At 41.4% G+C, this 26,137-nt stretch overlaps 4 protein-coding genes across 16 annotated transcripts in view; 2 read left to right on the top strand and 2 right to left on the bottom strand.

Annotated features, from left to right (window-relative positions):
- The window catches only part of LOC120824716 (glutamate receptor 2), a 35,476-nt gene extending 27,487 nt beyond the window's left edge, over positions 1 to 7,989 (top strand). The window contains exons 19-20 of one of the 4 annotated variants that reach the window (XM_040185690.2): positions 929 to 1,104; positions 4,236 to 7,989. In XM_040185690.2, the coding sequence (XP_040041624.1) occupies positions 929 to 1,099 (171 nt within the window). In that variant the 3' untranslated portion in view covers positions 1,100 to 1,104; positions 4,236 to 7,989. The remainder of the gene's footprint in view (positions 1 to 928; positions 1,105 to 4,235) is intronic. The other 3 variants (XM_040185691.2, XM_040185692.2, XM_040185694.2) reach the window with 3 other exon arrangements.
- A 1,303-nt stretch (positions 7,990 to 9,292) lies between these two features.
- Positions 9,293 to 13,932, bottom strand: LOC120824720 (uncharacterized). The gene is made up of 3 exons (XM_040185702.2): positions 13,802 to 13,932; positions 11,563 to 11,749; positions 9,293 to 11,143 (listed from the first exon to the last, which is right to left on the bottom strand). Exons 2-3 carry the CDS (start codon positions 11,578 to 11,580, stop codon positions 10,010 to 10,012), a joined length of 1,152 nt encoding a protein of 383 aa, XP_040041636.2. The 5' UTR covers positions 11,581 to 11,749; positions 13,802 to 13,932; the 3' UTR covers positions 9,293 to 10,009.
- Positions 13,933 to 14,837: 905 nt separating this feature from the next.
- On the top strand, positions 14,838 to 19,529 carry LOC120824718 (elongation factor 1-alpha 1). Of its 2 annotated transcripts, none has more exons than XM_040185699.2 (8): positions 14,838 to 14,957; positions 16,187 to 16,355; positions 16,502 to 16,681; positions 16,902 to 17,198; positions 17,617 to 17,767; positions 18,017 to 18,273; positions 18,367 to 18,601; positions 18,725 to 19,529. In XM_040185699.2, the coding sequence occupies exons 2-8, from the start codon at positions 16,212 to 16,214 to the stop codon at positions 18,847 to 18,849; spliced, it is 1,389 nt and encodes a 462-aa protein (XP_040041633.1). In that variant the 5' UTR covers positions 14,838 to 14,957; positions 16,187 to 16,211; the 3' UTR covers positions 18,850 to 19,529. The 2 variants fall into 2 exon arrangements, with proteins under 2 accessions (XP_040041633.1, XP_040041634.1); XM_040185700.2 differs by lacking the exon at positions 14,838 to 14,957 and adding an exon at positions 15,186 to 15,330.
- Positions 19,386 to 26,137, bottom strand: part of kcnq5b (potassium voltage-gated channel, KQT-like subfamily, member 5b) — a 68,675-nt gene continuing 61,923 nt past the window's right edge. For 7 of the 9 annotated variants that reach the window (XM_040185687.2, XM_040185689.2, XM_078109006.1 and 4 more), the window contains 4 exons: positions 24,642 to 24,750; positions 24,070 to 24,201; positions 23,407 to 23,533; positions 19,386 to 23,141 (listed from right to left, as the gene is read on the bottom strand). In XM_040185687.2, coding sequence (XP_040041621.2) covers positions 21,897 to 23,141; positions 23,407 to 23,533; positions 24,070 to 24,201; positions 24,642 to 24,750 — 1,613 coding nt within the window. In that variant the 3' untranslated portion in view covers positions 19,386 to 21,896. The remainder of the gene's footprint in view (positions 23,142 to 23,406; positions 23,534 to 24,069; positions 24,202 to 24,641; positions 24,751 to 26,137) is intronic. The other 2 variants (XM_078109002.1, XM_078109004.1) reach the window with 1 other exon arrangement.

Genomic DNA, 26,137 nt, shown 5'->3' with positions numbered 1-26,137 from the left:
CACCTTAAATTCACACCAAACGCAAGAGATTTACACCTTATTATTGAAGTTAACATCATCAGTATATATCCAGACTAATGTTTTCATCTTCTCACTCTCTGTCTGTCCGCTCCAAAGCATTTACAAACTACTGCCTCCGGCCTGCAATGACTTCTGGTTTACCACCAAGGTTCTTTATTAATCAAGGTTCCTTGCCATTTCACTGATTTGGTGTTTTTAGAGAGGACCAGAAAACTTAAGGTTTAGAACTGTTGGTATTCAACACTGTTTATTTTGAGCGGTTATTTTGAGTGATTAGTGTACAGTGCATGTTTTTAAAGCTTTTCCACAAAATTACCACTCCTACTATACTATATTGCATTATATTTGCAAAAGGACTAACGGGCTAAACGGCCATTGGTGCAAATGAGACATTTTATGGGAAGGTTTTTAAAGCTTGCAATTACTTTTCAGGAAAATGCATTTTCTTTACAGATATTGGTTAATAGCTTGTTGTTCTTGCAACTAGTAAATATTGTCTTATTCATAATTATTCCTGTATTTATACGGAAATTTAGGCAATTCACTTAAGTGGGCAGTCAGAATGCATTTCTGTCATAATGTAATTGTCATCTTTTATTTGTTTTCATTCATTATTTCCGGCATGACATTTAAGCTTTGAAGAAGACATATGCTGTTGTCATTTACTTTAAAAAGACTAACAGGATTCTTTATCTCAGGTCTCAAAAGGCCATTCTCTCTCTATCTCTTTCTATTCCTTTCACACCGTATTGTATTGCAAACCCATAATGCTTCGGCAGTTATCTGCCATTGGTGCTGTCAGAACTTGAGCTATTGTTGAATTAGTCATTACGATCGCGCAGATACCGAGTCGTCATTGCTACAATCAGTATAGTAATAACCATGACTTTATTTGTTTATTATGAAGGTGGCAGCCAACACCTTGTCGTCCCCCCAGCACACAGGAAACTACACACACACTTTGTCCTCTCCTCAACATGCCCCCAACTTCAACGTGCTGTCACCCAGCCACCAGCCAAACTACGCCACCTATAAGGAGGGCTACAACGTTTACGGCATTGAGAGTGTCAAGATCTAACACGGGTAGGAGAGCGATGATTGATGGCTACGAATTTCCTAACCTCACAGTCATAGACAAAGTTTAGACAATTCACTTTCAATTGGCTTCCATTGATACCATCGAACAACAGCTGCATTCACTTTATGGTTGTGCATGGAAGGTACAGTGGCGTTTGGGCCAAAATGTTACAAGTACTGCTTGAAGAATTAAACCCATCATTTAAACGCATTTAAATGCATCCATCACTGCCACAGCCACTAAGGCAACGTTATAGGCTGCTCATATTTAAACAAACCTTCTGTTTGCCTTTGGAGGATAAAACTGATCTCCCACTGTCCAGGGAGAAGGGTACCAAGTTTCAGTTCAGCAAGACTCCAAGCTGCTGATTTGTTTCCAATTCATCGGTGGTGGTGTTAGACGTAACAATCAATCAACAGGATGACCTGTGAAACCCCACCAATGCGTATGATTTCATTAATGTCCATATACATGGATGTTTTTTTGCTTATCAGCATTTTCCCTACAATAAGTCAAAAGTGGCCATTGAGGCTGGCTGGCATTGCAAAGTGGTACGATCTACGGCATATTCATGCAATGATGTGAATGCAGCAGTTGTCCTTGATGAACAAAAGTAACATGAAGACAATAATAATGTCTCCTGCATACAAGGTATTTTGTCAAAACTGTAAATGGCTGTGAAACTCCTTTCCTTTGTTCACCCATTACCCAACAGCTTGCTCACCTCCTCTATCCCTTTTTTTCTCACCTCTCCTGACCTCTCCTCTTCCGTTAGCCGCACCCTCTACCCTTTCTGCACTCCTTCCCTGCTTCTTTCCTTTCCTCCTTCCTTCCTTCTTTCTTTCCTTTCCTTTCCTTTCCTTTCCTTTCCTTTCCTCTCCTCTCCTCTCTTTCTTGTCCTCTTACCCACCTCCACTTTCCCCTTTTTTAATTTCCCCGCACCTCCTTTCTTACTTTCTAGCCAATCATGCTCTTTAATGGACTACCTCATTGGCCAATCGCTGCCATCTGTAATATGTAATATGTCAGCTTTTCAGTAGGCGGGCCCACAATTTCATTTTGAAGATGGGATGCTTCGGACTCGCAGCATCATCAAACACTTGGTTGATTCTTGGTTGAACAATTATGCGTAGTACCACTGCAGTACAGTGATGAATATCACTCATTCCTTTTGAATTGATTTATCCTTTACAACACGTGGGATGTCCTACACGAGGACAAGAGAGCTTATGCTCTGATTGGTTGGTTTACTATTACAAAACTAATACTAAAGTACAACAGGCGAAGAAAACGTTTTCCATCGGCCTCAAATGAGAACACACCAGACTTTCTTGGGATGATTGCGTGATGGAAACTACTGACTGAGACTCAGTTGTGCATTTTGTCGTCAGGTCCAGTACTCAACCCTTCAATAATTAGCCACATTTGGAGAGTAAGTGCTAGGAAACACACTTTTCTTGCATCGAAATACATTTTCTTAGAAATTTCCCAGCTGTTGTATCTGGGTTAATCATATGGAATATCCTTAAGATTTAGCAGAGTTGAAGGTCGAGCCTTCCGAAAGCACTCTGGCTCAGGGAGCAGTCTTCCTGAGCCATCTGTTTCTAGGTAATGCCGCTGTAGAAAACTCCCCGGGAGCAGACAGGCTCTGCTCGGGCCCTTTGCGATGGCCTCATACTGCAAATCAGACAATGTGTCCGATGAACAATGCAGTGAAGTCACAATGTTAAAGTGTTGTAAACAGATTACTTTCCACTACTTTTCGATTACCGCAATAATAACAAGAGAAAAAAAACTTTTTTTTGGTTGAAGGGAAAACATCAGATCATTTGGCACATTATTGTTACCTGATTTTGAGATTTTGAGTAGTATTCAAAGATTTGTTGAGGTTTTTGAATGAAGCTCTGAATGTCTGGATGTCATATTTATGATGTCCTCCCCCTAGAAATTATTTGTTTTATCGACATTGTGTTATAAATGAGTAATTTATGGTACATTTGCTGCTCTACCGCCCTGTTAAAAGGTGTGTGCCAAACTTTTTGAAAAGCTAAACGTCAACAAATATAAGTACTTAGTAATAGGGACTTTTTCACTCATTTGGGCCACACCACCCGCTTCGTGTCTTTAATTGCTCTACATCTAGCAGCCTATTGTTCTTTATCAAACAATGGTAATCCTGCTTGTAATTACGAATTTCACCAAATATGATGGAAATCTGATCTGAACAGTTACCTTTTTTGTGTCATAATTTTTCCACCTAAATACAGATTTAAAACTGTGGTTTCTTTTAAATAAGACTTCCACAAAGAGAGACTCTTAGCAGTTATCTGGAAGTAGTTTCAAGCTTATATTATGCTCAGATGCATCTGAAGTAACTAAGGTTATTGTATCTTTCAATAAGCTAATTACTGGCTTTTTTGGATTGCATATTATTTGTGTTGTGCTGAGTGATTCAGCCGATAGGAAAGCAATGATGAATATCATCATATGATGAACGAGAGAAATTAGGTACATTACCATATATGCAAGTCACCTAATAGGCATTTTGCCCGCTCTCTGTTTCTTGATTGCACGTTTTTCTCTTTACTATGTTTTTCTGCTTCTCTCCTTCTGTCTCATCGGTTAAATGACGTTTACGTCTGTCATTGGGAAATGTGTTGGGTCCAGTTAGAAACAGCAATTCTTCAATACAGAAAATGTAAAATATACTTAAAAGGAGGTTGGTTAACTCGCAACGATCCATTCAACCGATCAATATATCATTGATTCAGAATAAGTGTCATGGGAAAGATTGTAAATGAGTAAATGGTTTCTGTCTCTGCAAGAACGTTCTTTCAGTGGGCTCACACTTGATTTGATACTCTCAAGGGTCACCAGAATGAGATAGCTTTTCTATTCAAATTACTCTTTTGTTATCACAAGATTGATTGATGATTTTAACAATTTAACAATTGTATGCTTCAATTGTGCTGTGCTTTCCTCTCAGTCTTCTCAAATATGTTTGTTTCCCAAAACAATGAACCATTCCTTCAAGGTTAACTTTCTATCAGCACAGATGGTCAGCCAGAATCAGCTGTGTATCTAGTTTTGGTGTTTGATGATTAAAACGCGATTAACATATTTTTTCCTTGTACAGATGAAATTCACAGATGCAATGCGCTCCAAAGCTCGTCTATCCATCACAGGATCGACTAGTGAGAATGGTCGTGTCCCGGTGGCTTACCTCCGTCCAGGATTACCCATGAGCCTCAGCATGACTGATATGTCCTGACCACACCCGAGCCAGTGCCTTACAGCCAATCAACACACATCCTCCCTTCCCCTCTGAAAGTGAGTGGAAATGATTGTCATCTCCTTCAGGTGACCACTAACCACTCAACATTGGTGATCCGCCCTGATTCTCAATCCGGAGTTTAGCCAATCATTTCTCTTTGAGGACTCCTGATCTGCTATTTAACATCTGGCCGAAAAAGACTGGACAGATGTTGTCCTCCCACCGCTTGGCTGTCAGGCTTTAGCAAAGACCTGCCCACCAACGAAGCGAAATCACTCGACCGTCAACGAGAAAGATGGTTGGTCATATACAAATTCCTGAAAAACAATCAAGCACAGTGGACAATTTTCTAAACAAACACACATCATTGTTCCGTAGATGTTCGCCATGGAGGCTATAGAAACTAAGGACAACAGTGATGCTGACGTTAACGCAATAACAACATTAATCAGGGATGTGATCAGGCATTGTGGGTCTAAAACTAGAATCTTGTTTAAATGAGTTCAAGTGCAATGAAAAAAACCTGACGTCCTGAAAAATTGCATCCATGACAAAATAGTAATTGTAATAGCAAATAATGATAATGATGTTATTGATCTTAATTGTTTGTTTTTTTCTGCCTGAATATCCCTAATTAGTAGAGACCCAGGAGATGCATGGACTGACACACACACACACACACACACACACACATACATATAAATACACACACAAAACCCCCAGAATGAATCTATACACTATATACAGGGATGGGCCAAATCTGGTAGCTTTCACATTTTAAGCCCGTTTTTGAAGGATGTTAGCATTTCTGACGGTTACACCGACCTGTAGCACCAAAGAGCATCAAACAAAAGCAACATTTAGACTGCTGCAAGGACACTGGTAAGGATGACAAATCGATTAAAGGATTAAAAGTAAAAATAATATATTTCAAATATATCCATACAAAAATATACTACCGCATTTGATAAATTAGCATTTAGTTAGTGGTGATACTTTGCATTTAGCAGTACTCCATTAAAACATTTTATAGTGTCTTTAACCACTTTTACTAACCTGTTTATGCATAATAGCTTAACATAAAAAAAATGATTGTTTTGGCCTTGCGAAACACACAACCCATATTTTAAAATGGCATTGTAGCCATTAAACTTCATGTAAAATTACTGTTATACTACTTTGGTACTACCGAATATTAGCAACAGAATTATATTTATTTGCATTTTTTATTATATAAATATTTTATTGAGACGGGTCAGCCATCAGACAGGTGATTGACGGGGACGTAGCAATATCTAAACCTGGTCAAATATGATAGAAACGCACCACTTTAATTAATGCCAGTGTTTAATTACGGTGTAATTTGTTTGAGCCACATGCCAGCTGTAACAGGTTCCAGTTCTGTTTCAGACCATTGCTTCAGGTGAAGCTTCAGGCCAGGTGCAGGTTGTTTTAAAAATATTCATAATTTACTTAGAGAGCTTTTTCTCTGACTGCATCATTCCTCTTTGTCTGCATGTGACGTGTTGCAAGTAGATACACAAAGAGACAAATTTGCATTGTCTTAAGCGAGCTAACGTTAAAGGCACAGTGCCCTTGTGGTGTGTTCGGTTTGTCCCCTCTGTGGGCAGAAAGATCTTTGAAAAACTAATTCTCATCCTATTTTAAATTTAGCGTAAAGAAATCCAGACCATTGAGTCCCAGTTAGCTTGATTAAAACTTCAACCGTATGTGGAGATCCTCTGTTCTTATTAAACAGCAAGAGGATGGGAAAGAAGGTGAATTAATACCAGTTTCTAAGTGAGAAATCGACACAAAGTCTACCCTAACAGCGCCCAAACAAGCCACTGTGATCTCTCTAGATCAAGATAACGCCACTCTGACACCAGGAGGGTCAGTTTCTATATATGTATGTTCATATAAATATAATACTTTAAATACCGGTCAGACATGTTGCCCATCCCTGTCTGTAGGTCAGTACACCCATACAGACAAAAAGACACACCCTCAATCAGATATACATATCACTACACACTTATATACAGTCAGAGCCACACATTTTGCTTGTGCACAGGCGGCACATCGTATTGTCAAATGAGTTCTGATGCCAACTGGATGAAGTGCCAAACAGACTGAGAACCAATCAGAGCTTTCCATGCTCAGCCAATGGCAGCTGCTGATACTGAAACCTGAGCCAGTAGGAGCTCTCACTGCTGTGAGGTGGACAAGAAACTGTGAAAAAAGACCTTTCTACTAATTAATATACTGCACTGATGATGGCAACGGAGATGAAGAGGACGATGAGAACTTTTGCATGTCACTTTGGGTTTTTTCTTTCAGATAAACTTGTCAGCCTGAAGCTTTGTCCCTGGCTGCATTTTAGTGTTTAATAATGATAGTAATAAGAATAATATTAACAATATTAATTGCAGTATTAATGTGGTTCTTGTTATGTATAGTGTATGTTTTTAAGAACTCAAATCTGCTACTTTCTTTCACCAGGGAGCTGTTATTTGTGCTGTTAGTTAGAAGCAAGCCGGTAGCTGAAAAGCTTCTCACGCAACATGATTAAATGCCCAAGACGTGATCAACGTCTGGTTTAAGTTGAGCAGAAAATGTCAAGGGATCTACTTCCTTTTCTTCTAATGGTCTCGTATCATTTTTTCAATGACCACATGTTGTAATTATCAGAGGTATTTTGATGTTGTTATAATGTGACATGGAGTTGCCACGGGATTGCCCCCAAACATGACAAGCACTGGGAGGAATGTGGACATGATCACCTTCACTTACAGCTTTGCTTCTGGTATAATTTCAGTTTCATTTTCTATTAAACTCATCACTTTCGAACAACATATTTTTAGTTGCCTTTCAACAGAGCAAATTAAGTATTGGATTACTGGACCCCCCAAAAAGTGTGTTTGTTGTTTTTTTTTACAAATATTAACACATAGCTTCTGTGCGATATGACCTTTTTCATTATATATTAAACATGCCTGGGTTGTGAATTTGACGGAGGAGAGCATTGTTCATTCTATATTTCCTTGCCACTTGCATATCCTAAAATCCACTGAGAGGTTTTTGTGCCTAAACTTAACCAAACCTGTTACCAGTCTCGCACCGAATGCACAAGTGCAAAAGGTTTGGGAGAGGCAGTGCATAGAAGGGCGCCATAGACTTACCATGCGGTCAACCTGGAGGCTACCGCCCCCACCCCTTAAATCAGAATGTTAACCTGGCAATCTGGCAACCTTCTGCAATGTTCCAGATTTTATACCTAGAAATTACACCATAACCGCTCGAATCAGATTACAGTAACGAAACGTTGAAGGAAGCGTGAGACGCACTGAACTTTTCATCCTTTCTTGTCTACTGTAAAATATTTGCTGACAGTTTCCAGTCACAGCCAGAGTCCCCATTGGATGCACTCTGTGGAGGTTAGTCTTTAGGGTGGCAGCTCTCTTTGGATGAACTAGTGTACAGGTCTGTGGTGCATCTGACTATTATGTAGGAGACTGTCATTCAGATCCTCATGAGGACCATCAATTAAAGCTCCACTGTGGAGTTTTTGTAAACTAATAAAGGTTCTGATATTCTTCAGTGTCACTCACTAAAACGTATGATGTATATCCTTGGGGTCCAGCAAGCATGTTGAATTTTGTACTAACTTAATTTTTGGAATATTTAAAAAAACTGCATTTAGTTCTTGCCAGAGGTGTGTCTTGTTGGTGCATTTCTGTAGTTGATAAATTACACCTTACAGACTAAAGATTAGTAGGGTTTGACTGTGCTTGTGTGCATGCATTTGAGGACCAAGTCATGACAATTAATCTATAGCGCAATCTGGATCTTTTCCAAATGATTATAAGTTGCCTAACCTTGTCTAAAGGATAAATGAGGTGTTCTCGTCGTATTGTCTTATTCAGTCAGTTCCAAGCCCATTTATTCAAAACAAAGACATCTGGAAAATGCTGCATCAATTTAGTTTGTAAAAGAGCATATCAATGGGGTAAAGTGTTTGCGGTAGATTTAGTCCAAATTTAGTCCAAATAAATAGCACTGTGTTCATGATGTAAGAAGGAGTATGTGCTCTGGTGCGTTGACGTGTTGTGAATAATTTAAGCAACTATGGAGTTCCATGAAAAAAAAAGCAACTTCCAGGTGATTGGATGAACAATCTGTCACTCAAGCTCTTCCAGAAGCAGGTCGGCAGAGGAGCAGGAACCTCTTTGCCATCGAGTCAAGCCTTTTACTGTAGTCATTTGCTCTTCTTTCAACAAATAACGGCTCTCCAGTTTCTGATAGAACTGGTGCTTTAGAAGTATCTACGCTAACCTGTTCACGAGTTGTTGTTCGGAACAAACCGTCGCGTCTTAATGACGTTTTGCACACGTCCAAGCACCGCCCACAGCTGGCCGCACGTGAGCCCCTCACATGGCGCTGTTTGGTTGCTTGATGCCTGACAAGATGATGAGGATTTTTTTTGTGTGAAATGTGACCATGTGGTTTTAAATATTGCAATGATTTTGATGCAAGAACAGAGGCTGCGGAGCGGAGACCGGCCTGGGCACCACAGCGGGGATGGTCCTGGTTCCATGGCCGATAGTTATTTTGAGCAGGCGGTGACGTATTTCAAGACGATGGAGAGCCGCAGGCATGCGTTGTAATACAGGACTACCTGAATGTCTTTGCTTGTATAGCAAAGGCTAAAAATGACATCAATATGGCAAAAATATGAATGCAGGGGATTTTATTGAATAATAAGAGCCGAGTTCCAGTAAGAACGATAAGACATGACGCAATTTAATAGTTTAGTCAAGTCGGTGTATCATAAATTATCAAAAAATGTAGGTAAATAAATGAATGAAAAATTGCACATGCAATTAAAACCATTATTTCAAACAAGAGTATTCCATCAATTGTTAATATATTCCATTTATTACTTAATTTGTCAGCCACTATGTACAGAAAAGCACCACATAGTATAATATACACAAGTACAAGTCAGTCAATATTGAAGTGTTTTAAGTATTAGCTGATGTGTTTCAGGTAATTGACTGCTTTTAAAATTAGAATGACATAATTAAACCTTTGACAGGCATCAATGAGGCTGAGTCTCAAAAAAATCCTAATTATGAAAATTAGTGTCACATTATGATATCAAATGTTAACATGGGCTTGGTGTTTCACAATTAGAAAGCTAGTATTTTACTTAAATAGTTGATGGTTTAAAAAACAGCTTTTCAAAAAGATGATTCAGGATAACGTGACTCAACTCACTTTTTAACATTGTTTTTGATGAATTCGTTTTACTTCAAAGCTCTTTGGGCTGCATGTCTTGTAAGAAATGTGCCATACACATAAAAACTTATTTTTTTCCAACTCTAACTTGAAAGTATGCAGAAAAGAGACATGATTTAAGTAAGGTTTGCTGATGTATTTTAGATTACTTGAAGAAAAGTTCCATGAAAAGAACAAAAACAACAATTAGTATATATTCTTAGTTATTGAGTGTATACAAAGCCTTACCTTATTCGTCTGTGTAATAAGGCTCCACTGTTTGCTAAAAACTATTACCAACACAAACAAAGCCACACTTGCGACACATCCCCTAGCGACTGTAACCGTGCAGTAGCTTATTTTGTTGTTGTTTGTAGGTCGTCGTTTGTTGGTGAGCAACTCAGTTGTGCTTCTTTCTTACACACCATTGGACTGTTATCCATTCGCTCATCCATGTAGTCTTCATCTATTGCAATACAGCGGTGTTTCTTCAAGGACTGAGATCGCGTAAATAGTCTCTTGCAGTGTGAACACCAGTACGGTTTCTCTCCAGTGTGCACACGCAGGTGCCGGCTGTAACTATATGAACTATTGAAAGATTTCCCGCATTGGTCACAGCTGTACGGTTGCTCTCCCGTGTGGACACGAAGGTGACGCATGTAATTACTTAGACGACCAAAACCTTTCCCACATTCTTTGCACTGGTAAGGCTTCTCCCCCGTGTGCGTACGCACATGTTGTTTATACGTTTTGGAAATTGAGAAGCTTTTATCGCATAGTTCACAGCGGAAAGGTTTTTCCCCGGTGTGGATACGCAAATGTGATTTGTAATTACCCAACTGAGAGAAACTTCTCCCGCACTGATTACAGCAGTATGGTTTCTCCCCTGAGTGAACACGCAGATGTATCTTGTAACTACTTAGGTCACTGAAACTCTTTTCGCATTGGTCACACTCGTATGGTTTCTCTCCAGTGTGGTTACGCAGATGCAGACTGAAATGCCCGGACTGCGTAAAACTCTTTCCACAAAAGTCACACTGGTACGGCTTCTCTCCGGTGTGGCTCAGCTGGTGCCGCTTGTATGAACTTAAAAAGCTAAACGTTTTCGGACACTGATCACAGCTGTATGGCTTTTCTTTAGTGTGGACACGCATGTGTATCTTGTAAATACTGAAGTAACTGAAGGTCTTTTCACACTGGTCACACTGGTATGGTCCAGTGTGGTCGCGCAGGTGTTTTCTATATGAACTCTGGTCACTGAAATGCCTTTCACATTGTTCACAGCAGAATGTAGTTTCTTCAGTATGTGTCTCCAAGTGTCTATTGTAGACTGTTAGTTGGCTGAAACTGATGCCACATTGTTCACAGGTGTACAGTTTCTCCGCTGTGTGAGTGAGTTCATGTCTCCTTAGACTGCAAATCCGACTAAAAGATTTCCTACACTTCGGACACTGGTGGGATCTGCTGCTGTCTGTGTCCTTCGGTTTCAACTGAGGAAAAAGAGAGAGATAAATGTCAGTGGAGAAATTGATATGAAAGGCAACCTTGATGAATGGTGGTGGTTAAGGTCCCTTTTTGTCTTGGTCTCTGATATTGACTGGAAACAATGAAGTAATGCAATACATCTTCCCACTGCTAAGCTGTGTCGCTTTGCATTTTCCTCAGAACATTTGTTTGGACCTTGTTAGAGTCCAAACAAAATTTAGCAGATGTACCTACATTTTCATTTCCTAATTACTCAGTCTGCTTTGTGTAAATCAGTGATAGATTTCAATATATTTTTATACCATCAATATTGCAACTGCTTTTCTGTTTCAAACAGACTGAGAAATAGTACATGATTGGACAAGATGATGACAGGGCTAGAGTTTTTGGTAATGACAAAAATACTGGATATTGTTGATCTCACCTCTTCTGAAGAACTCATTTCACTGGCTAATTGGTGGAAGTCACGCTATCCAAGTTCAGATCTTGAATGCAATCCAGAGTTTTCTCGATGCCGTGTTCACATAGCTGTTATTAAAAATATCTTGACAAAGTTGGGGAGTGGTGGGGAGCCAAATGCCACCAGGAGAAGAGTTTGTTGCAAGGGGAATCTGCCAAAAGAAAACAGATCATGTAAAAATAAATACAATGTCAAAGAAAGGATTTTAATGTTGAGGCTGAGACAGTTCAACATATCCTAAAATCATGCAGGAAACTACAGAAAAAAGGCAGGTAGAGGACAACGATCAAAGTACATTAGTGTGGAGAGAAAGAGTTACATGTTCTCAATGTAAGAACAGTGTATTACCATGAATCAGCTCTTCCCCTCCATCAATTCCATCAAATCATTTGAGATTTTTAGTTTTAGAAATAGTGTGGAAGGGAGGGACAAGATTGACACTAGGGCTGGAAGCTCACCTTAGGTTGTAACGTTATATTAATAAAAAATTAGTAACAATCAGAGGATTTCCTTTGTGGTGGTTTAAGTGAATTGCATGCTGTGCCAAAAGTTAGTAAGCATAAATAATTTGGGGCAGGCACAATGCCAATCATGATTCCAGTTTATCCAGTAATTTTTAAACCCAAATAAAAGTGATGATGGATCTCAATCCTAGAATTCTTTATATTATTTATTTTATAATATCAATGTTTTATAATTGATTTTAGAGACCAGAAATGTAATTTAATGTATCTACTGCTGAATTGACCTGTGGAAGATCCCTTAAAATATTTAAGGGAAAAGAAAAAGAATCCCAAGAAGGAATACCCAAACTATATATTTGTATTAATAAATATATACTAATTCATAAAATATATTTGATTTATTGTAGGTCTCCCAAATAAATAATAAAACAGGTATGATCAATTTAAAATATTTTATTCCATCATTTAAAAAAATACTGAATCTTGAATTCAAAAGGATGGCTGCAACACAGATTCATTTAGTCTTTGCATTTCACGGAAACCCCCGTCCCGAGCAAGAGAGAGTGACAACGGCTGGTTCTGTGAATCAAATCAACAGCTTTGTAATCTATCAACCAATCCATGCAGCTCTAGTCCAAAGTCTTGATAAAATCCACAAAAGCTATAGACAGAACTAAAAAGGAAGTATTGCTACGGCTCATTATCATCATCATCATCGAGTATCATCAGACAGGAACTAACGGCGGCGGCATCAGTCGGCCATATAGAACTTTGCTCCATGGATATGCTGTACACCTTTAAATCTATGGTGGGTTGCCAAGAAATAAGTGAACAAATTCATGCTGAGTAAATGAATCCCCTCAATGTTAAGGAACCATGACTTATCCTCAAGTACCATCCTCAGACTGAAATGTATAATATCTATTCAGACTAGTTGCGTTCCCCTGACGTGGAACAGCCCCACCGGGACTTTCTCCAGCCCAGTTCCAAAGCCTGATCATCCTCACCTGCTTTGAAGAATCGTGACTGATAAATGCATGTGGGCGGGTTATATATATATATTATTATATTATATAACTCTCACAAATTAGTGTGAAGGGGAAATGTAAAAATAGGCAATCTTTTCCATGCCCTGCATTGACATGTTGTCTGTGGTATGTTTAAAAAAAAAAAAAAAGATATATGTATAATAATGGGAGCAGAAGTAAAACTCCAATGGACACATTTCAGACACATTTCAGATTAGTGTGTGCTTTGGTACAGTTTAGGAAAATGGCTTGCAACGAAACAGGGTGTTTCAAACCTGCAAATATCTTTTGGACCATCTATCATGACACCCACATCTCACACAAAGCAATGGGAGATCGTAATGCCCTTAACACTCGCAATTTGATCTACCATCTGCATCTTAACGTGTCATCATCCAATAAACACGGGACACGGCGTCCAACGATGTCGATCACGTTAATAGAGTTAGTGGAGTTTGAGGTCCATCAGGCTAAGTCTGCAGTCTATATACGTAACGTTATCTCATTATTTCGCTCCAACAAACAACAACAGTGCTCGTCATCACCGGGCTAACGTTAGCTTAGCACCGCCGCGGCCCAGCATTAGCATAACGCATTTAAGCTAGCAAGAGAGAGCGGCGAGGAGCCGGAAAGCAAGGCGCTACATTTTAATACCATATTTTAAACCACCAACGAATCCAAATCGTGCCATTAAAACAGTACAACACATACATTTCGCTCCCCCACGGGTTATCTTCTGCTATCAGTTAACGTACTATGAAGCAGCCACGCAAATATCGCCATCTTGGATAATCTTGTTCATTGGTGTTTTACCGCAGCGGCGCTTCGCTGCTGCCATCTTGTGGAATGTCCGTTACTGTGCCTCTCATTTCGTTCCAGATCATTTCCCCTCGAGTAACCATTCCATCCCGCAACCTCCGTACTCTGGAATACTTCTTAATGATATTTACGGTAACCCTATTTATCTAATAATTCTAATTCCCTTTAGTGTTTATTGATGGCCGGCAGACCAGCCCACGTGCGCCTTACTGCCCCCTAGTGGACTGGCGTGTGGAGCCGTAGATTATCTAACGACAGAATCATTCTTTTATTTATGACATATATAGTCTCACCTTTATTTAATTTAATTACAATTATTGGTAGATTGGTATCATTGGTATCATTGATAGTTTTTTCCTCCAATCTTGTCTCCCATCTTTGCTTTTTATTGTTGAAGTGGTTTGGAAAAGAACAATTACATCTTATCTTGTAAGAACACAGCCTGGAACTGGAAGACGTTCCAATTAGGGAGTAAAAAGTATCAAATAAATCCCCTCAATTGTACATCATATTTTTTGACGTTGTCATGTTGACGATTTTTAGTCATAAGGACACGAGTCCACAGGTCCTTGAATTTAAATGCATATTTTCGCTACAATATGTAGTGCTTTGTTTTTTGTGATTTCATTTTGAATTAGTATTGGGATTTTGCAGTTTTGTAGTTTGTTTTAAACTGCATGTTTTCTTGGGTTGCAGTTCCCCAAGTTGAAAATGAAGACAATCTGAGAAAAGTAAAAGGGAAAAGTTGCATGTTTGAAGTAATGTATCTCATAACATGTGTTTATTTAAGTATTTTTGTTATGTACTGTACTATAACAACTGAAGCAGGAATTGAAAAAAATAAAATCTGTCTCGAAGCACAAAACAAACCTGTTTTTGTTCGATGCTGGTTAATTTCTCTGTTATGGCAGCACTCCACCTAGTGGCCATCTTCAGCACATGACGCTTTCTACGCCACCTGTCACAGTGTTACATTGGCTGCGTGTGTGTTAAAATAGCATCTCCTGTGTCATTGCAGTGAACCAGTGAACGCACCTCTGAAACAAAGGTAGGAAGGTAGAGGAAACTTTTCCAATGTTAACACCAACAGTTAACATGCTTTTTTTCCTCAGTATCCACGATCAGGCATGTTGCAAAAGACTGGCAATATCAGCTGCGTTTGTAATAACTGTTATGTAAGTGTATTACAGTAAAAAAAGGGACAGTTGAATATTGTGTGGCTCTGATGTCATGGTAATTTCAACATTGATGCCAAATGGTGCAGACGGGTGTGCATGGGGTGCGTAGCTGCTGGCTGGCCAGGCCGGTGTGGCGCAGTTTCAGCGGATAGCTGACATTCATGCGCCGATCTCCTCCCGTCCATCATCAACATCCAGCCGCCGCAGAATAACCAAACGGTGCTGCGTGTATCCGTCTGCAAGGTGGATTAACCAGACACGACCAAACAGTTCGCTGCTTCTTCGTCGTGGCAGTGTCTCGTGTAAATGTATTTTCCTGACATACTGTAAGCACCAATCCATCGGGACACTGAGATGGAGATCAACTAAGCCGCGTTTATGCGAGTAGGGGGCAGTCGAGTGGTGTTTCTCTTCTAGCATCTCGGAACGTGAAAGGAGCTGTACAGATAATTGTTGTTTTGTAAATCACGACCCTGTATGTTTTGAATACGCGGTAGTGGGATGAAGATGCAGTCGTATAAAGTTCGGCGCAGTTTGGAATCGCGCTCGTGTCCGTGCGCAGCGCGGTGCGCGCCACGGACGGATCGATCGACGCAGCCGCCTTGAATTGATTGCTAAACTCACCGATTAACTTCGTTAACACGAGCCACTGCACTAAAGCACACACTAATTTGATTGATGACCTTTTTTTAAATTTAATTTCCGATTATTTGGTCAGTCTGACTTGTACAAACGCGTAGAATCTTCTCTCCCAGTTGCACTTGCAGTAACTACTGTACCTACAGGTTAAACGTGCTCAGCAGGGAGTGAAGCGCTTAACTGACCAAATTTAATGAATATCTTCTCGGCATTGGTTGATATGCCGCTTCAGTATGTGCAAGTCTCAAGTTACTTGTACTGTACTTACACACTTGGTTACTCTGAGCTTCAACGTCCAACGCAGATTACATCATTACTATATGAATAGTAATGATGTAATCTGCGTTAAATACAGTACCCCTGCAGGATGCATCAGGTATATGTAAAGGAAGTGACAGCTCCTCACAGATATGGGTTCTTGGTCTCCTGCTGGATGTTTTTGCTCATTCTTTTGCTGCAGTCTCACAGTGTTGTCCGGAGGCGCTATGGGGAAAGAAAAGCTCCACATAAACATTGTGGTGATAGGACACGTCGACTCAGGCAAATCCACCACCACCGGCCACCTCATCTACAAGTGTGGGGGCATTGATAAGAGAACAATTGAGAAGTTTGAGAAGGAAGCTGCAGAGGTGAGACTCCTATTGTGTCCTACTTTCCCACTAGAACAGCAGCAGTGTTCTAGTTCTAAAGTATATTGAGCTTATGAACTATTTGAAGCATTTATCAAATATAATGTTTAGTTAAATGAAAATGACATGGTGTTATTGTCCTTTAGATGGGAAAGGGTTCCTTCAAATACGCCTGGGTCCTGGACAAGCTGAAGGCAGAGCGCGAGCGGGGCATCACCATTGACATCTCTCTTTGGAAGTTTGAGACCAGCAAGTACTACGTCACCATCATCGACGCTCCGGGGCACAGGGACTTCATCAAGAACATGATCACTGGGACTTCTCAGGTACAGGGGGAGAGCAGAGAAAAAGAATACAAAATGGGAAAACGCATGAGAAAGAGAAGAAAAGCTCTGAAGGAGGAAAGCAGTTCAGAACAGCTCAATATTTGTGAACAAAAGCATAAGACGTTTTTCACTCCACTGAAACTAGTTGCAGACAAGTTTGAAAAGTTTAGAAATTGAGCGGAGATTGGTTGAAAGCTGATCATCTCCGTCCCCCATTCAGGCCGACTGCGCCGTGCTGATCGTGGCCGCAGGCGTCGGTGAGTTTGAAGCTGGCATCTCAAAGAACGGGCAGACTCGTGAACACGCCCTCCTTGCATACACCCTGGGAGTGAAGCAGCTCATTGTGGGCATCAACAAGATGGATTCCACTGAGCCCAACTACAGCCAGAAGCGCTACGAGGAGATTGTGAAGGAAGTCAGTACCTACATCAAGAAGATTGGCTACAACCCCGACACGGTGCCCTTTGTGCCCATCTCTGGCTGGAACGGAGACAATATGCTGGAACCAAGTCCCAATGTGAGTCCGCTGTGAGACCCAAAATACGGTGTATGTATGCTCACAGTATTTACAGATAAGGAGTAAGGATTCTGTTCGTCAATTACATTAAAGTATAAAAGAATGTTACGGTAATTGAAATACAACTTGGTGCAACTTTATGTAGCTGTGTTATGAGCTCACAAGCTTAAAAGCAGCAGCCTGTGGGAGGCAGGCGGGCTGGAAAGTTCAGACTAAGGGCCATTTATGATGCCGGGCGGCTTCTGCTCACTGTCTTTGAGCACCTTAATTAACAAAAAGCTTCCATAATATTGAAACGCGGAAATACACAGTAAGGAATCATATTGGGAGCTTTTGCATTCACAAAAACCTTTTCAAAGGCAGTGTGGCTGCTTTTTTATTTAAGAGTCACAGTAAACATTGTAGCTTCCTGTCTCAGATGACCTGGTTCAAGGGCTGGAGGATCAACCGTAAAGATGGAAATGCCTCGGGCACGACACTGCTTGAGGCTCTGGACGCCATCCATCCTCCCACGCGCCCCACCGCCAAGCCCCTCCGCCTGCCTCTGCAGGATGTCTATAAGATTGGAGGTGAGGCAGGCGATGGTGTGGTTGAAGGGTGAAAGGTGTGTGATTGGTTGTATGTATAACGACGTTTTTTTAACAGATTATACCATGAATGTATTTTGGGAATCAGAGCACTGTGTGATAAAAAGAGCAGAACTGAATTAGCTCTGGGAATAATTCCCTCTGGGTCTTTATATCCTTCAGAAACTGACCTTTTTTTCAGAGCACTGTGCAATACAGATGTACCAAGGTGCTGATGTTCCTCTCTGCCAGGCATCGGGACCGTACCAGTGGGCCGAGTAGAGACAGGCGTGCTGAAACCTGCCATGGTGGTGACCTTTGCCCCCGTCAATGTGACGACTGAGGTCAAATCCGTGGAAATGCACCACGAGGCCCTCGACGAGGCGCTGCCCGGTGACAACGTGGGCTTCAACGTCAAGAATGTGTCCGTCAAGGATATTCGCCGTGGCAACGTGGCTGGAGACAGCAGGAACGACCCGCCGCAGGAGGCAGCCAGCTTCACCTCTCAGGTCAGCCTACAGGGGGGGCGGAGCTAATTATACTGACTTTAAACGCCACCGCTGAAGAAAAGGAGCAATTAATGAACCCTTGCTGTTTTCCAGGTGATTATCCTCAACCACCCTGGTCAGATCAGCGCTGGCTACGCCCCCGTGCTGGACTGCCACACTGCACACATTGCATGCAAGTTTGCGGCACTCAAGGAAAAGATCGACCGTCGGTCCGGAAAGAAGCTGGAAGACAACCCCAAGGCTCTGAAGTCTGGAGACGCTGCCATTGTGGACATGATCCCGGGCAAGCCCATGTGTGTGGAGAGCTTCGCTGAGTACCCGCCACTGGGTGAGTTAACCACCATGCAAGCAGGGTTTGTTGTTTCACTCTAATGAAAACATTAAGCCTCACTTCACCGACAATTTGGACCCATAACTTCAAGCAAAAACAACCTTTTTTTTCTCCCCTCAGGGAGGTTTGCGGTCCGCGACATGCGTCAGACTGTGGCAGTGGGAGTGATCAAAGGTGTGGAGAAGAAAGCCATCGGCAGCGGTAAAATCACCAAGTCCGCGCAGAAGGCGCAGAAGGTCAAATGAATGTTGTTCTGGGCCGCCGCCCCTCGTGCTCGTCATCGTGGACGTAGACCCTCAAGCACCCTGCACCTTGTGTACTCAATAGTCAGCGTCTGGTCCATTGTCACAATGCATCGCAAAAGCAGGAGAAGGAAAAAAAAAAAAAAAAAGACTACCAAGTCGTCAAGTGATAAACGCGTCACAACACTGTTGTTTATTCAGTGTCCCTGACTTTGTAGAAGAACACGACCCATTTGCATCACTGCTGTCTAAATTGTGTGCTGTTGTAGTTGAAGATAAGCTGCTCATTTATTAAGGCGAAACACCAGTAATAATACACTTAGATGAGTGTTTCCTGTTCAACAAGCTTCAGAAACTGTCTGATACTTGGATTCTTAATGCTTTGTGCAGTAGCAGTAGCTCTGTTAAATGTAACTGTTGCAGTTTTAGTTCACTTTAATAATTGTTAAATGTTTGAACGGAAAGTCTTTGTCGCTGGAATCGTTGCTGTCTGTAGAACCTCTCACTTTCACTGAATGATGAGAAAGCAAATGACAAACTCGTCATAGAATTTCCTTTATTGATGAATAAGAATAAAAGTTCACTTGTATTTCCATTTAATTACAGGCTTCATGAATCCAACTGAGGTTATTACAAGTGTGTAAATCTGTGCACATAATTTAAATAAATTAAAAGAAACGAGACAGAATGTTGACGTGTTTTATGCCCTGTAGCAAAATTATCTTGGAATAACAAAAAAAGTGAAATTTCCTTAAATCAGAACATCTACAAAATAAAGGCAGTGCAACAACTATTTCTGTTTAAAGGAACATACTGCACTTTTCTGGAAATTGTAGATATGGAGATGAATATGTACCACAAAAGCAAGGCACCAATATATTGTATGTACTGCACATTTTTAGGTCCTTTTTCTTCTGATGCAATCAAGCTGAACCATACATAGTAATATGTCTTATGGACGTGGCGTTCGTTCTCAGTTATTGATTTGTACTGTATATGACAACCTCTTCATGCAAAATAAATGTAATTATTTGAAAGAAAGTAAAAATACACTAAGCGAATCCACAAAGCAAACTGACCCCAAAATTCCTTCACATATATTCAGTTTTTTTAAATCTTTGTTAAGGTACTGCAAGCTAAAGTTGATTATTCACCACTGAGGCTTTGGATGCATTATTGGTATTATTTAACTGACAATTGTGGTGCCACCTTTATTAACCTGATTCTGTACCATGCAACAGGAATACATTCTGCAGCAAATACACTTGAAGGAAGCAACAATAATCCTACATTACACTGTATGAAAAAAAACATTGACGATGATTTAAATGAGATACCATCATTTTATGTGAAAACAGGGTAACAAAAGGCCAAATGCAATAAACAGTTAAGAGTTCTGAACATTTATTTTAGTGGATCTGTTTTTGAACCAAAACAAAGTGCCTTGTCAACTCAATCTGAATAAACATCAAACTGATATTGTGAACCAAGAAATGACATTCAAGATGTGTGTCAATCCACGGCCGTCAGTCAGCTGGAAAACCAACTGGCCGGTGCATAATTGATCAGAGAATCAATTTGTAATAACAGCACCTGGTTCCTTTTCGATGTCTGAACTGTACCCGGATTCCACGGCGTTAATCTGTATCACAATATTTTTTGGATTCTGGTGGCTTTCTGGCATATCAATGTATTTTGTATTTGGCATTACTGGGCCTTTATATAGGTTAATGTTGGCTTGTTTTTTACAGTCAGGAGTAAATAGAATACATATAAAAATATTTAAAGGTCATATACTGAAGGCTCTAGTTAACATAAAATGTGCTCGGCCCCAGGAAATTACAGAACATATGGGGAAATCAGAATGCATAAAATAGTTGTAGAATGTAAACTATTCTTCGTGCAAACTGCAACAAAGACACTATATACTTGAAAATGACACAGCTCAAGCAAATGTCAGGAGTCAAACTGATCCTTTTTACAAACGCAATTGCCAACCTGGAGCTGTAGAAAGTACCCCCCCCCCCAAAAAAACTGTTTTGCCCATATTCAAAAATGGTCAGCAAAAATATAAGAGCTGTCGTATACAACCTAAACTTGTACACCAGGTCCTTGTGTTTGGTATTTTTGAAAAGATTGTGGACAACCAAAGTCATTGGTTTTCTAAAATATTCTGGAAATAAAATAGAAATGGTGATGTTAAACAAGCCAGTTTGGCAACGACAAGTTGACGTTTCACCTTCAATATTGAAGCCTGTCATGTGATTGAAGAGGCAGGAAGGGGATGTTCTTCGGTCAGATTTAAGAATTAAGCCCCATTTCTTCAATTACTTACAAAAAATGTGAGTTGTGTTCTCGGAGGGAGTGTTTGACGTCCGTGCCTTCCTGCTTTAAGTTTAAATGTATCTTACTACTGTTCCCAGGGTCAGAACCAAAGATGGAGAGGCAGCGTTCTGCTCCACATATCTGGAACACACTTTTGTTTGGAAGCTGGAGGTCTGCTGAGACGCTCAGCTGCTTCAAATTAGAACTAAAGACATTTCGGTTTGCTGCTGCTTTTAATTAAACCAGATTCATGGATGAAGTGCATGTTTTTGACTGTTAGGGTCATAAACTGCACTGCAATTTTAATGTTTTTTATTCTTTTTGTTTATTGTTTTATGTCTGTTTTTTACTTTTTTACGTTGTTTTTAAATGTCATTTTCTGTCATTTCTGCCTGATGTTTGAATGGTTTTATGTGCAGCACTTTGAATTGCCATGTTGTTAAAATGTGCTACACAAATAAACCTTACTTACTGACGTCAGTATCTTTAAATACAAACATGCAATGCCTCATCTTTTATCTCCAATTTCCAAATCACAGTTTAAAACAAACCATATAGCAATCACATGCCATATGATCAGTCTGTATGAAAATACCGTGACTCCTATCAAATGGATCGACATGAAATAAAAAAAAAAAAGTTATAATCCCACGCTCCCACTCTCCTCCCAAAAATACAAAAAAAACGGTCTCTGTGAGATGTGCCTTCAGACATTAAGGCAAGTTTTATTTTAGCCGCACATGCGGCAAGTTCAGCAATTTGGCGCTGCCAGCAGAGGGCGAGGACGTGGGACCGCTGGCCAGGCTACGGTTAGAGCCTTGAGAACCTGTCCCTTCCCTGTTGTCAGCCATCAGGAGCTCTGATGAGAAGGTGCTGGCCTCAGTGGTCCCCAGTGACAAGAAGTCAAATCCCTGCGCCTCCAGGTCCCTGTCGCTGATAAAGAGGTCCTCCTCACCCCATCCCTCTCCACCGCTCCTTCCAATGCCACCACCTCCCCCGGGGTCTTGGCTACAGCTGTGGAAGTCAATAGGGGAGTCACAGCTTGTACTGGGGTTTGGAGATGAGATGCTGTGTGTGTGGAGGACATCCTGGACACTCCCTGGAGCTGCCTGCATCAGGTCCTGCACTGACATGGACTTGCCCAAGCAGTTCGTCTGGCTGGGACCCGAGCAGCATCCCAGGGCTGGCGCCACCAGGGGGTGCAGCTCCAGGCTCATATGTCTCCTCCAGGAGCCTTCCTCCTTAGCCGAAGGCCTGCAGTTGCTGTTGGTGCTGCTCTGTGACTTTTGGCCCGATCTGCCAGGCCCAAACTCAAGGTCCTTCCCAAAACTTCTACCCTCCATCTGCATTCTTAAACTTCCACCAAAGTCGTCCATGTAAGGGGACACCCCTGTGGAGGTTTTGTGCGGCAGGTTGGTTGGGCCCAGGCTCCGGCCGGGAGGGGGTGGTGGTGGAAGCCTCGCCAGAAGAGGAAACGCCCCATCTCCAACTCCTCCACCAATACCAATACTATTTGGGGTGAGGATGGGTGGAGATCTCCCCACAGCCTCATCGGTGCCACTTTCAGGTGTCATGACCTGAGCTTGGCTATGATGATGGTGGAGGTGATGAGCATGACGATGTTGGTGATGATGATGTTGAGGCAGCGGCGACGGGCTGAAAGGGGAAGATGGGAGGCCCGTGGATGGGGAGGTATTGAGATTGAGGTTGAGCTCGTTGGGAGGCGCGAGGATGAGATGGAGGCCTCCCTGTGAGAGGTGAGAGTTGCTACCAGGGGGAAGGGCTGCGTTGCTGCTGGCCTGAGTCGAGCTGGACAGGTCCTTTCCAAAGACGGAGGAGTGGTAGTCAGAGGTTTGTTCCAACTCGAACAGGGGCAGAGAGGAGAGTGTGAGGGCTGAAGAAGCTCCTTTGCGCAAAACCTGACGATAGATGTCGAGCAGGGAGTCAAGCTTTGACTCAATGGACTGGACCTGTGGGGAGGGAAAGGGAGGATGGGAGATGAGAAAGCAGGAGCTTCTGTATGGGATAATAACCTTTTCAAACTATTCCGGTGGAACAACGGGCGTGGTTTGTAAAGGTATCAAACAAAAAAAGTGTCATTTTTGGTTGCAGGATTACATGCTGCTAATTCTGGTGAAACAAGAGCTGATTTTGCCATCATCCCAATATACTAATTCTCTGGACATTACACAACAGGGAAGCAGATATAAAATTTTCAATAAAGAAAACACACACCTGCCGCTCCACCTTACAGACTCGACCAAACATGCTCATGTCCTCCAAAATGTCTCCATCAGACAGCAGCTTTTCTCGGATCTTCTTATCCAAAGGTATTTGACCTCTTCCGAGGATTTGGTCCACTCTGTAATAAACACAAATACACAAACACACAAGCAAACAAAATTAGACATTAATGATTGAAAGAAAAACAGCGATTTCTAGAAGTAGAAATCAACCATGCGATCCAAACAAACAGGGAAACGTTGAGACTGCCGGAGGAAAAGGTTTTGGCTCGGCTGTGGGTCAGTGGGCCTACAATCATGTCCAACCTGTGATGCAACATACACACACACACAGGCAAACAAACACACACACACACACACACACACACACACACACACACACACACACACACACAGGTACATGTGTGCATAGACATACATACAAAATCACAAAATGCAACAAAGAGACAACATACATACATATACCCCAATGCATGTATAAAGTATGCGTGCAGGTGAACGTATACATCCACACATACGTGCATGCACAAACAAACCAAGACACAGAAGAATCAGTTTGTGTGTTCCTAAACGGCTCTAGATGGACAGCAAAGACTTGATGAATGACGTCTTCCAGCTGTTGTTGTCCTGCATTATGTGTAGTCTGTCTTCATACCTGGTCTGCAGGCTCTTGATGCGACACAGCATGTCCAAGTGACCGGCAGAATATTGTTCAATCACGTCCTTGACATCGTAAGGACGCAGGGTCTCCTTAAACTTCTTCTTGGCAACATGGAACTTCATTATCCTGCACACAGCCAAGGTGAATTCATCAGCCACAAGGAGGAGCTCTTATACAGTCAGTTTACACGTGGCCTGCTGTGATTGTCCAGAAGCTGAGAGATTATTTTGTAAGAATTGTAGCAATTGAAAATAGACCAAACCGCACATTTATTTTACTTTAAAAATGATTTCATTACACAAATGGAAACAGGTCAGAACACCTGAACAATCACTTAAACATTATAAAAACACCCACTGAGGTTGTGGCTGATTATTTTAGCTGCAGAAATGTAAAACTAACATAACGAAGAAAAAAAACCCACTCTGAATTTGTGCACATCATTTAAAAATCCCCCAAAAATTTGACTGAGTGTGTTCGTTTGAGAAGAAGAAATCCGCGAGGACTGCGAGAAATCCAGCTAAGCCCGGCTCAAAATGTTAAGGATTTAAACAAAGGAGACTTACCTGAGTGCTCTAATGACAGACTTCACAGAGGGCAGCAGGTCCTGCACAGACATCTCGCAGTGACAGCCTCTCTCATCGTAGCTATCCTCCCCTGCCATGTTGGAGTCTGCTGCTCGTGCGAGGGTACAAAGGAGGGAGATCAATTCAGCAGTGTTCATTGATAAGAACACAGTACGTGCCCAGCCATATTTTACATGGATGCATACAATAGTGATGCAGGGACTTAGTCGTACTACTCCGAAACCTCAGCAGTCAGTGACCAGATTTGTCTAATTGATTTCAGTCTTAGTAGAAAGTAGAAAAGGGACATTTTTAATCATAAAATTGCGGTAATATTTCAGTAACAAGAGCAAAAAAAGCAAAAAAACAACGCAATTCCTTCCTCCATGTGTTTTGAGCTGGTCTAAAACACTACTATGTAGTACACAGAGTAGTAGTAAAGAACAGGCCTCTGGTGTACCTGCAAATATATTGCTCACAATGCAACCTTTTGACAATGCCTCTCTCTGTTTATGGGCCTTCTGAGTTACGACACCTGGAGGAGGTACACACAGAGCTACAGAACAGGAGCTGGACTGCAGGGTCGAGCCATTTGCTCGGTTTAATGAAATGCTTTAAAAGGCCTCTCGATAGAGCGCAGTGTGTTATGTGTGTGATACAGGAGTAAAAGCTACCTGATGAAAATCTAAAACAGTAGCGATTAATGGATTAATGATTTGCTCCATTAAACAAAACAAGCCTTATTCATATAACCCTCTGTTAACATCTCAATTAGCAAACATGTTGGTGACAGTAATTTTCTCCGAAAGAACCGGCCAATCACTTTGGTTTCGGCTAGCTGGGTCATTTATTCCTCCGTCTCCAGCAGCAGGCCTCAGCCAGCTGGCGGCTCCTGAGGCCCTCGTGGCTGCTGGAATTCAACAGACCCACCTTCCATCAATCTATCAGTCCGCCAACCACAACAACCGACTGGCCCGTTACCCGGGGGGGGGTTAGCCAGGCCGGCAGAGGCAAGGCCGAATGTAAGCACAAATAACCATTAGCATTCCCCAACTCATTGGCCTGAATTAGTGGGCGCAATGAGTTGTTGTGGGTTGGATGGTCAATAAATAAACCTCTACTGAGGGGCTTCACTTATCTCATAATTGGACTTGAAGGAATTGTTTGACATTACTTATTCTCTTTCTTGCTGAGAGTTGGATTAGAGGGATTTCATTTATGTTTGTCAATATGAAGTCAAAGCCACAGAACAGTCAGCGTAGAATAAAAGCACGGGGAAACTCGTCTCGGTCCAAAGAATGTCAGCACTATACTATAGTTATTTAACAAACTGGCAACCTCACAGTGACAATAGTCAGTTTAAGTGCCCGATCAACAAAAAGCATAGCACATAAAACCACAACTTTCCATTTTATTTTACAAGCTTTAAGGGCCCGTTAATGAGCTCCCAGCTAACGCTGGTGGAGGCAGGAGAGTAAACACACGCAAGATTTTCT

Source organism: Gasterosteus aculeatus, chromosome 9, assembly GCF_964276395.1.
Source record: "Gasterosteus aculeatus chromosome 9, fGasAcu3.hap1.1, whole genome shotgun sequence".
NCBI classification, from domain to species: domain Eukaryota; kingdom Metazoa; phylum Chordata; class Actinopteri; order Perciformes; family Gasterosteidae; genus Gasterosteus; species Gasterosteus aculeatus.
Note: the sequence above shows the minus strand (reverse complement) of the source record. Positions and strands in the feature narration are given on the sequence as shown.